Below are 12396 nucleotides of genomic sequence, written 5' to 3' on the forward strand. Positions count from 1 at the left end.
AAATAGAGCTATATCAATTATGTAGCTTTTTTCGAAATAGCTTATTTCGGGTTTTGGTGCTGTATGCACAGAACTTATTTTGAAATAGAGCACTCTTCTTCTGACTTCCCTTACTCCTCATAAAATGAGGGTTACGGGAGCCACAGTGAGAAATCCTCCAGCTTGACAGTATTTCGACATTATGTCGAAATAATTGCTGGCTGTGTAAACGCGGACTATGTTATTTTGAAATAATGCTAGTTATTTCAAAATAATGTTGCTGTGTAGACATAACCCAATGATCTGATTTTTGTTGCCCTTATACTCCCGTATCACAGACACCTAAGGGTTGGGGTCAAAGCCCACTGTAGTAAGTGGAAAGACTCCCATTGACTTCAACAGGATTTGTATCAGGCTATTGTTACTTCTTGCCTCAGTTTATCTTGCAAGCTCCTTGGGGCAGGGTATGTCCTTTACTACATATTTCTATAACTGTTCTTACAATGAGGCATCAATCCTATCTGGTGTCCCCATGTGGCACCTTGATGCAAATAATAATAATAATAATAATACAAAGTAAGAATTGTATTAATAAGCATGTTTTGGGGCATGAATATCCATATAATGCACTAATGATGAGAGAAGAGAGAGATGCAAAACCATGTAAGCAAAACATGAAATTGATGGAAAATATAGGTGGGCATATGACTAAAATAAATGGAAAATTTGTTACTTATTTTTTTTCTGTATCTGATCTCTACTTCACTTTGCTATGAATAGATTGTGACTCTTGCTTTAGTTACTAGAAGCAGTCCAGGCATTTCTTCCAAGACTCCAGGCTTTACCTGTGCTGCTTGTATCACCCACCAAACGAGTGCTGCCAAAGGTGTAGATAAAATGTATTGTACAAAGAAACTTGCTTTACACATTTGAAAGTTGACAATTTGACAATAGCTATCTACAAATATGAAGCAAAATGCAGGACTATGTAGCACTTTAAAGACTAACAAGATGGTTTATTAGATCATGAGCTTTCGTGGGCCAGACCCACTTCCTCAGATCAAATAGTGGAAGAAAATAGTCACAACCATATATACCAAAGGATATAATTAAAAAAATGAACGCATATGAAAAGGACAAATCACATTTCAGAACAGAAGGGGGATGCGGGGGGGGGGGAGGGCGAGGAAGGAAGGTAAGTGTCTGTGAGTTAATGATATTAGAGGTGGGGAAAGTTAGATGTCTGTGAGCTAATGGTATTAGAGGTGATTATTGGGGAAGTTATCTTGGTAATGGGTACCATTACCTTTTATATCTGCACTTGAAAGGGAATCCTCTGAACTGTCATTCATGTTAAAATTCGACACTCTCCGGGGGCTATTGAACAAAGACCCCAACTACCTTACCCATTACCAAGATAGCTTCCCCAATTATCACCTCTAATACCATTAGCTCACAGACATCTAACTTTCCCCCTTCTGTTCTGAAATGTGATTTGTCCTTTTCATATGTGTTCATTTTTTTAATTGTATCCTTTGGTATATATGGTTGTGACTATTTTCTTCCACTATTTGATCTGAGGAAGTGGGTCTGGCCCACGAAAGCTCATCATCTAATAAACCATCTTGTTAGTCTTTAAAGTGCTTCATAGTCCTGCATTTTGCTTCAGCTACACCAGACTAACACGGCTACATTTCTATTACTATCTACAAATATAATGCTCTTAGAAGGCTACACAAGCTGTCCCCCTAATGCATACATCCAAAGTAGACCTGATTGCAGGAGAGGTTTGATTGGAGAAGCTCTGATTGCAGGACATGTCATTGGATAAATTTACCATTCTGCTTCTGGACTTCTCTCCCAGTCAGTTACAGGTGAGAGCAATAAGGAGAGCCACAGTGAGCAATAAAGAGAAATTAGAGGAAAGGGGGAAAATGACCCTTTTATTCCAAATAGGAATTGTTAGGAATTCAGGATCAACATCATGCCAAAGTACACATCTTCAGAAAAGTACATAATTAGTTTGTAGCACTGATGGTGAATCAGGTAAAAATCTTGCATATTCCCTCTTCTGTGGTTGCTTATGTTCATGTGTCTTATGTTAACTCCATGGCCCTTTACCAATGGATTTTGATCCCTTCATGAACTAGTTTACTTGATGCTAAATAAGCCTCCTTATTCATCAGTTTAATATTAAAATGTTGGGTCTTCTTTCCCTGTGGTATTTAGTCTAAAAAGAGAAAAATGTACAGCATGATTTCTAAAGGAGTCGGTGCATTTTTAGATATATTTTCATTACTTGCCTATGTTTGAGTCACAGCCTTTTGAACACAGGAAATGTAGAACTCTTGCCTAAGAAATGTGTTTGCATTTGTTTGAAAGGATTCTGGAGTATGTAGAATTACTTTGTCATCATGGAAGATGCAGTACGGTTCTATATCCTTAGAGGAGCCATTAAAGGGACAATTGTGAGTGATTTGTTGGCTATTAGGAAACATGGCTTAATTGGTTAAAAAAGGTGAGATGTGAGACTTTATTTCATGATGGACTAGGTCATTTGACAGAAAAATGGATGTGACTGGCTACTCTTAGGAATCTGGATACCTTTTGGGTGATTGATCAAGAATTTGAAGAACTCCGCTTTTCTAACACAGTTTAATGCTGAGATCCAGGGCCATCTTTGAGAAAAACAGAATCATTAGGATGGTGAGTTTTTGTGTCCGATAACTATCTTTAAATTGCCTTGCACAGGGCAAAATAAGCCCTTCATTACTCTTTATTGAATCCCATCATCCTTGTCCCCTTCTATGCGATAGCCTAACCCAAGTACGTGGAGCAGGGAGGTCTCACCTACTAGGCATTATTATGAGGGGGGAGGGGAGAGTCTATCATATCTAGAGTATCAGGGTATTTTTGACAGTTGTGTGCTGATAGGGTGATATTTATTCTTTCCCTTTTTATAGCACTCTTTCCACGTGGAACACAGATAGAAAAAAATAAATTATTGAGTAATGGGCCAAGTTTTCTGCTCCCTGCCTTCTCAAACAGGTGGTCTTGTGGGTAATTAATTCAGGGAGGGTCTATGGCCTGTGTTGTAGAGATCAGTAGATAACCACAACACTCTCTTCTAGCTTTAAAATTTAATTCTCAATGACCCTGATGTCCAAGGGTTCTGGGCCTCACATTTTGTCTGACCTTGCTCTGTGGACTTCAGGAAGAAAAACTCCAGTGCAAAGCTAATGTGGTCATCAGAGATATACAATCCATTAGGGGCAAACACACACATACACCAGAACAAAAACAAACAAACAAACAAACAAACAAAGAACGGGTACTGCAGAATTGGAAGGGAAGATATGAGAAACAGCTCAGACTACACCTCCCAATTAGGTCCAAACACTGAGCTGTATAGGAGCCCCTGGCTGACCATAATCCACATACATTCTGTCTCTAGCAATGTTGGCTTGGTGAGGAAAGAATATCTGTTTAGAGCATTCTCATGATTCCAGGACTAAGTCAGCTCTGGGTTCAGAGAAACTCAACAAGCTACCCTAGCAGACACTAAGAATACTAATGATGTCTTACAGATCAAAGCCCTAGTGAGTGATAGAGAGACGCCGTCCCAAAGGAATACTACTAGAAACCCGAATGGACTGTATTTCCCAAAAGGGTTCTGGTTAACGTGAAGGCAGCATGTGGATTGTCTGCAGAGCTGAGATGCTGAAAAAAACCCCAAGAACCTGAGAATCATCAAAAGTGATCACCAGAATTAAAGAATGCTGGTACATCCAATTATGGGGGGGCTTTTGCAAGAAGTGGGTGCTAACTCTGTTAAAGGCCCCCAAAACATGATGGGGTCTGTGTGCGGCATTAAAGCACTACTCAGATTTGGCCCATCTGAGCCTTCATAGATGGAAAGGGTGGGGCAGATGGACCAAATTTCATTAACATTGTGAATTCATGTGTAATGTTGGAATGCCAATCAAATTTGGTATGTCTGGCTTTTATTTCCATTTATGGAGAGGCAAATAGGTCAAATCTAAGTAGAATTGGTTCCCACTTTGGTCACTAGAAATGTTGGGAGGCTTGGGATAGGGATACTCCACTACCACAGCATAACAGTGACAGGGAGAAGGAAGCAAAGAGAAGGTTTCTGATGGGACTGAGCTGCTAGTGCCCCAAATATAGCTTTAAAGTTGGGTTATATAGATGAAGGGTGAAACATGGAGACCGAGGATCCAGTTCATTGGGGAAGGAATATAACCACAGAATTCACATAGAAGTCTGGACTGTCCCTGGTAACTGTCATAAGCACGGCCTGTTAATAGTATATTAGGATGAAGATGAGGATGCACCTTTTTAAAAATTATTTTAATATCTCTAGTATTTTCCCTTGATGTTCAAGCTGAGTTCCTGCCATGAGTAGCAATAGTGAATTGCAGGCTGACAGCTTTTTTAAAAGGTTAGTGACAGGAAGATAAGATTCCTATCATAATAACGAAAAAATACTTATTTCCAAGATGCAAAGATATGTTTGTAATTCATGACAGTGTTTTGTTATCAATTATTTTATGCTGTACGTAATCTGTAAGATTGCTGAAGAACTGTAGATATTTTAATCATTTTGGTATGTTAGTATAATACCATTTTGGTAACTCTATATGTGGTAATGAAAGATGGACACTACAGTTTTAGAGGTTTAGTTTGGTCTTTCAGTATTACTTGGCTTCAAATTCTTGAGAGATCTAGCTCGCTCAGTTCATGGTTGATAAAAAATATTGTGAAACCATCTTACTTATAGAATTGTGGTATTTTTATTTCCAGTCCCAGAAAAGCACAAAAGTAAAGAAAACTAAAAAGACACACAAGATCCTAGATTTCTGTGACCATTTTGCTATTCTGTGACCGTTTTGCAGTTTTGCACCGGGCTACCAATGCAAGAAGGAGGCAAAATCAAATCAAACTGAGCAGCAGAGCATTCTTCCTGCTTATGGGGATCCTCTGGTGGTGCAGAGCTTTAACTCATAGCAATTGCTGTATCAACCACCTCCTGGCCATCAGTGTATTTCACTACCAGAGAAAGGGAAGGGGTCTCTGTGCCCCTGTAGTCCTGTCATGCCCTGCTTCTAGAATGGCTCATTGAGACTGTGTACAGCTGGGATTCAGAGCAGCTTTGTGTCTGTTATACCTTACCCCAGTGACCCCAATATTGGATGAATTCACAGATGGTTTAATGCCATCCTAGTTTATTCTCCACAATTTAGCAGCTTGCATTGGTGGACCACACTGAGGATCTGCCCCAAATGTGGAATGAGCTGTCATCAAATGTGTGTTACATAAAACCTCTATTTATGCTACTCCACAAGTTACTAAGTAATTCAGTTCTCCTGGAATGAAATTCTCATTCCACTGAGGACAGTGGGAATTTGCTATTAACTTCAATGACATCAGAATATCATCTCTGATTTTGGTAAATCAAGGTAAAGCTGCAGAGAAAAAAATCTAACTCTACCCACCCACCTGAAAAAAAATCTTTTATAACAAAGCTAGCAACAATCAAGTACATTGGAGAAAAAGTGCAGGCTTACAAATTACATAATTAACACACTTTTTAAAAAATCGTGGGAGACAGTTCATAAATGACTGACTTGTCAATTTCTCTATTAAACTTTCCATTTCACATATCAAAATACAGATTTTTTTTTACAATTCCTAAAGATATCATGATGTGCTCCAGTTTAGACAGTAAGGAGAAAATCCACTGACAGCACATTTTCAAAAGTTAGTATAAGTGGGTGTTTCTATTATATAACTGCAGTTTTCTAAATACTAAAGACAGAGAGAGATGCACTATTATATTAAAATATAAGAAAGACAGATTTAAGTCAACCATACCCTCCATAAATTGATACATAGTTCCATCCAAATTGTTTGAATTTTATTAATCAGTTATTGACAACTAATGGACACACATGAAGATTGCCTTCACTGTATGTTCATTCAGAACACTGATCTGATTTTCCACAGAATTACTGTAGCTCAAGGTCTAGAGCGTTCTATTGCTTTGAAGTATTGGGGGAAAGGAATTGTAAGCGTATATTCTCAAAAAAATGAAAGAATAATTCCTCATTCTAATCACTACATTCCAGCAAAACCTCAATATTATGTGTTTACTAATAACTGAAAACATGTGGTTATACACCAAGCATTTAGATGAGGCTATATGTTAAATCTGTTGGAGTTTCTGTATTTTATCAAATTGAAGTATATGTAATTGGCTTTTCATTTGAATTCTGATCCTTGCATCAGAACAGTTATCTGAAGCCCTGTGCTGCTTACTCTGGTATGTAGAATCAATGAGGATGTCGGCCAGGATTTATTTTCAATAGGTACAAGTCAGACGAACTTTCTTTCCTGATGAGAATTAGCAGTTTCTTTTCAACAAGCATGTCTGAAATTGCTTGAGAGAAATGTAATATAAAAATGAAGGCAAATTATAAATTGAGTCAATAAAGGATGAAAACAGTTAAGAAGAGAGCTCTCTAATTCTTTATTATTTGTGCTAATGCTTTTTTAAACCTAATTTCCAGATTAAGTTAACAAAGAGATTTACCAATACAAGTGCAACTGTTAAAATGGCAGCCACGTGGCCTTTGTTTAATTACTCTGTAAATTTAATATCAAGTTAGACTAGCAGCAGATAATGAATCTGTGCACAATTCACCTCACCCCAAAACTTTATGATGCAGATGCATTGTTTATTAAAGTAACTTAGATCCTACATTCATGAGCAAAAAGCTGAAATACTACTTTTATAATTTTTTTACTGTCATTTCATCTTCTAATAATATGACAATAGATACTCCAACAGTCTTTTTTTAAATCACTCATCAGTATGACTATCAAAAGGGCTAAGTGTGTATTACATAAATGAGTCCCCAGATAAAGTATATGTTGTGAAATGTATGTGAATGTGCATGATTTAAACCAATGAACTGTGGCCTGAAATGATGTCACACAATGTGCAGCATTAAGTGGAAGGTTAAACCTACTTGCATCTCGGCTCATTAAACGCAGTTAAAGTGCAAATTCCCTCATTCTGACAGTAGTAATCACAAGGGTTCACTTTCTGGTCACAGCGCTGACTTTTAAACCCCACAGAGCATCTGCAGAATTTCAGTAAAATACAGCTAAATAAATATTCTGCCTTTTGCAGAACAAATTTTAAACTCATTACATACAATGATGGTAATACACACACACACACACACACACACACACACACACAGACACGCACGCACACACAATATGCTTAGCCTTTTCACAGGAGGTCCAATCTGATATTTTGAAAAGTTTGCATAATAAACACTAATAAAAAAAAATTCTGATAACAGTGGACGCTGTATTAACCTCTTGTTTCAGGAATCAGAGCTTTTGAAACTAAACACTAAAGCCAAATGTCCTAACAGTACTGGCAATTCCAGACCATGATGTCCTTAAAAAAAAAAAGATATTCCATGATTGTTTCCTAAGCATTGTTGTTAACATTTAGTACATGCTGCAGCTTCTACGTGTTTTTACAAAACCACACGAGTTAAAGTGTGTGAAACTGCTTATTCCTGAGAATCCATGTTGTTTCATGGTTTTACACCAAACTATATCAAGAGATATTAAAATATGACAACACACCATTTAAAGAGAGAGAGACAGAAATCATTAGGCACCAAAATATCTATCACAGATGGTTAATCCCATACTACAAACTGAACCTCTCTAAACAGGGACTCTCTGAACAGAATCCCTGCAGTGGGTGGCCAAGAGTCCAGCAGCAAGGCTGCTTGGCAGGGCCACCCAGCACAGCAAAAATCCCTCATCTGGAATGGGTCAGGTCCTTAGGATGCCAGAGTAGGGAGGCCCAACCTGTACTAGGTATCTGAATTCTCTGAGTTTAGTTCCTCATTCCTCACTCTTAAATTATTCTGAGTATTCAATTGTAAATTTTTTCTCTTGCTGTGATTTGATGCTAGCTAATTCTTAGTTAAAGCTATTTGAAGAGCAATAAACAATAGTTACTAAATCATCAACAATGCCAAACAATGAACAAAAAGAATATTTTAACAACTTGCAGTAGAACAAAGTGACAGACAAGAGTAACACCTGGAGACATAAAGATACCATTGTGAGTGACACATCATAAATACCTGAACAGAGCAGAAATGAAGATGAACAGAAACTTTATTATTTACTGCCACACAAATGTTCTACTGATACGCACAAAGATACTTACAGACAGACAGGTATGTTTGTCTCTGGGTCCAGTTGACACACTCCACCATTGTAACAGTAGCCATCACATAACTGACAGCTAGAAGCAATCTTTCCATTAGTGCAGCTGAAATAATAATAAAAAAAGGTTGTCCACATCATTATTGCTGCAAGTGAATGCAATCTACAGAAGAAAATATACATTTTATGAGAGGTAACACAACTGCTGATTAATTAGATTTCATGAAGACTGCCAAGCTTGAGGCAGTAACTTTTTAAACAGATTTTTTGTAGAACAGATCATCTTTATTCATTATAAATTCTAATACTTTTCAATCTATTTAATTAATCAAAATAAAACATTACTATAATGTATGGAATCTCTCACCAAAATCATTGTGGATGTTAATGGAGTATCTTTGCATTGCTGCAAATGTGCTTACTTATGCGATTGTCTTGGATATCAATGGAAGATGAAACAAGAATCCAGAAATATGGTAACTAGGGTGCAACTAGGTAATATATCTGGGAACTATAAAACAATAACTCCTCCTATGCAGGTCATTCTTTCTACTGTGATTAATTCCACCTGTGGAGGGTGGCCATCAGCCCCTCATTCTTTTAACCTGGTCCCAAAACCATCATACCAGGATTAAGATGAAGGGAAGATGGGAATGTCTGGCCATAAGGAACCCCACCCATTCCTCATCTTTTTTAGAAGATAAATAAATGGTGTTGGAGCTTTTTGCCTTGTGCAAAATTATTCTTAGAATTGGGGGAAGGGCTTACAAACTGTCCCATTAAAAGTGTGGGAGTCAATGGGTTTTGCTATAGCCTTGTGTTCTGTCAATCAGCTTAACCATCCCCATCCTCAGAATGACAAAGAGGGTGAATGTCTCCAAGGAAAGGAAGGTTATAATTCCTTTAAAAGGAACTGTTTCCTTGCATTATTGTCCCACAGTTATTCCCATCTCTGAGGCATTGGAGAGACACGGCTTGTAAAACCTTTAGGTGGTATATACATGTAAGCAAATAATCATATATATAGTAGCCCAGTGTCTGAGACTCTGTAACGCCGAAATGCTGGCTTTTCCCTCTGGGCGGCACTGTTGCTGAAATGCTGGCTGTTCCCTCTGGGTGGCCTGTGTTGCATGGGGAGTGCAGGGCCCAAATGGCCGCTTGCTCCCCTGTGACGGCCCGGTTGAGCGGCGCAGAAGTCAGCCGAGCACCATGGCAGGAGGGGAAAGAGGGTGGGGTGGTGATGTGCGGTGTGACAGCGGCTCCAGGCCCTGCCCCCTGGCCGTGAAAGTTACCGCTCCGCCCTCCTTCGCCTCCCGCCATGGCGCTCAGCTGACTTCTGGGCCGCTCAGCCAGGCCACCACGTGGGAGCAAGTGGTGCAAGCGACCTTTTGGGCTCCACGCTCCTCATGCAGCACGAGGAGCACGGAGCCCAAAAGGCCATTTGAGCTCCATGGTCCCCCGACTGAGAGGCAGGAGGGGAGAAGAGAAAGAGAGAGACAGAGAGAGAGGCAGGAGGCGGAGGAGAGCTGAGAGAGAGAGAGAGAGATGGAGCGAGAGACCGGAGGCTCAGGAGAGAAGACTGACATGGAAGAGAGACCTGAAAATCCCGTCTTATGATGGGCTAATTGACTAGTGACTAATAAAAGGACTGATCTTCAGTATTTCAGGTCTGAAAAAACATTCCATTCAGGGCTTAAGGAAAAACACTAATATCATGCCTACATCATATATATAGTAGCCCAGTGTCTGTGCGTCTGTAACGCTGACATACACGGCCACACCCCCTGGCCGTGTACGTCAGCGCCCCGCCCCCCTTCCCCTCGCTCCATGGCGGTTCGGGCCACACGGCCCCCAGGACATCCCCCCCGCCAGTGCTGCTTCCCTCCCCCCTTCCTCTGCCCCCCATCCACCCCTCCAGTCCCACAGCCCCCAATACCTCCCAAAGCTCTGCTTTCCACTCCCCCTTCTGACCAGCCCTGCCCCCTTCCCTTCCCTGCATGGTGCACTGTGGCGTGCTGCGCCGCTTCCAGCTGAGCGGCGCTCCTGTTGGGCCCCGGCGGGGGAGCAAGCGGCAGCAAGTGGCCCTTTGGGGTCCGCGCTCCGCACATGTGCGGAGTGCGGACCCCAAACGGCCTCTTGTCACCCCGGGCCCAGCTGACCGCCGCTCCCGCTGGGCCCGCCTGAGCGGCCATAGGGCCACTTGTCGCCGCTTGCTCCCCTGCCGGGGCCCAGCGGGAGTGCCGCTCAGCTGGGAATGGCGCAGCGTGCCACGGAGGGGGAGGAAGGGGAAGAGGGCGGGACACCATGCAGGGAGGGGAAAAGGGTGAGGCTGGCCAGAAGGGGGGGGGGAAGCAGAGCTGGGGGGTGATCGGGGGCTGTAGGGGAGAATGGGGGGGCCTGGAGGAAGCGGGGAGGGAAGCAGCACTGGCAGGGAGGGTGTCCAGGGGGCTATGGGGCTGGCCAGCAGGAAGAGGGGGTGGGAAGCAGAGCTGGGAGGGGGCTGGACGGGAGGAGGGAGGTGGGAATCAGACCTGGCGAGTGGGGGGTGCAGCCACAGGCCGCTTGCTGTTGCTTGCTCCCCCACTGGGGCCCAGCTGAGCACCGCTCAGGTGGGCCCGGTGGGACAGGAAGAGGGCCGGGGCGATGATGTACAAGGCAAGCGGGTGTGGCTGTATACGTGACTGCCCCCCCTTCCTCCTCCCATCGTGGCGCTGAGTGGTGTACTCAGCCGAGACACCATGGAGGGAGGGGAAGGGAGTGGGGCAGTGACGTACACAGCCAGGCTCCCTTTCCCCTCTCGCTGTGGTACTGAGCTGAGTGCTGCGCCCCTCAGCCGGGCCGCCGGGGGAGCCAGCAGCACAAGGGGCTGTTTGGACTCCCCCGGGATGGGAGGAGAAGGGAGGGCGGTGATGTACACGGCCCCAACCCCAGCTGTGTATGTCACCGCCCCGCCCCCCTCCCTCGCGGCAGCCCGGCTGAGCAGGCAGCACTCAGCCAAGCACCACAGTGGGGGGGAAGGGGAAGAAGAAGGGGGGCGGAGAGAGACGGAGGGGAGAGAGAGGCAGGAGGAGGAGGAGAAGAGAAAGGGAGAGTGAGAGACAGGAGGGGGAGAAGAGAAAGAAAGAGACGGAGAGAAGCAGGAGGCGTAGGAGAGCTCTGGGGGAGAGGGGAGGCAGTAGGAAGAGAGAGACAGAGAGACAGAGAGAGAGAGCTCAGGAGAGAAGACCTGAAAATCCCGTCTCATGACAAGCTAATTGGTTTCTATATAAAACTTTAAATAACATTTTTTGTCAATCTCATTTTTTCTAATGTTTATTCACTTTCAGCTTGAGTCTGAACTGAATTCTGCGGACATATTACTTTAAAAATTCATCATGATTATTAGTGATGGTTTGTTGGGAAATAGAACCTAATAGTTGGGTTATTGTACTAACTGCTGTACATACATTAATATGTGAGAGTCCCTGATCTAAGTAGGCAAATAGTGAGTGAAAAGCAATATTGCATTTTACATAGGGGAAAAAGGTACATGATGATCAAAGCAACTTTGGCCAAGATCTTCAAGGAAATCTCTTAGGGTATGTCTACACTGCAAAGTTAATTCAAACTAACAGCCGTTAGTTCGAATTAACTTTCGTAGGCGCTAGACAGGCAAACCGCTAGTTCAAACTTAATTCGAACTAGCAGAGCGCTTAATTCGAACTAGGTAAACCTCATTCTACGAGGACTAATGCCTAGTTCGAATTAAGTAGTTCGAATTAAGGGCTGTGTAGCCACTTAATTCGAACTAGTGGGAGGCTAGCCCTTCCCAGCTTGCCCTGGTGGCCACTCGGGCACAACCAGGGAAACTCGTCTGCCCCCCTCCCAGCCCCGGAGCCCTTAAAGGTGCACGGTCTGGCTACGGTGCCCGTACCAGGTGCAAGCCTGCCAGCACCAAGCCAGCAGACCCTGCACCTGGAACGGCACAAGCCAGCCACCCACTGCCACTCAGCCCTCTGCCTCTTCCCAGGACCAGGCTGGCGGCTCCCAGGAGCCTGCCCGGGGCTGCAAGAGGCGGGCGCCCGCCTGGTCTAGTGCGGACATCGTGGACCTCATCCAGGTTTGGGGGGAGGCCTCCAACGTCCATGACCT

The 12396-nt window shown here is 43.1% G+C and overlaps 1 protein-coding gene across 1 annotated transcript in view; it reads right to left on the reverse strand.

Moving 5' to 3' along the window:
• Window positions 1-12396, reverse strand: part of LRP1B (LDL receptor related protein 1B) — a 1362068-nt gene that overhangs the window by 22955 nt on the left and 1326717 nt on the right. Inside the window, exons 86-87 of the mRNA XM_089779714.1 lie at window positions 8267-8371; window positions 7032-7145 (exon numbers count right to left, since the gene is read on the reverse strand). Coding sequence (XP_089635840.1) covers window positions 7032-7145; window positions 8267-8371 — 219 coding nt within the window. The remainder of the gene's footprint in view (window positions 1-7031; window positions 7146-8266; window positions 8372-12396) is intronic.

Source organism: Pelodiscus sinensis, chromosome 7, assembly GCF_052426305.1.
Source record: "Pelodiscus sinensis isolate ZL-2025 chromosome 7, ASM5242630v1, whole genome shotgun sequence".
Taxonomy (NCBI): domain Eukaryota; kingdom Metazoa; phylum Chordata; order Testudines; family Trionychidae; genus Pelodiscus; species Pelodiscus sinensis.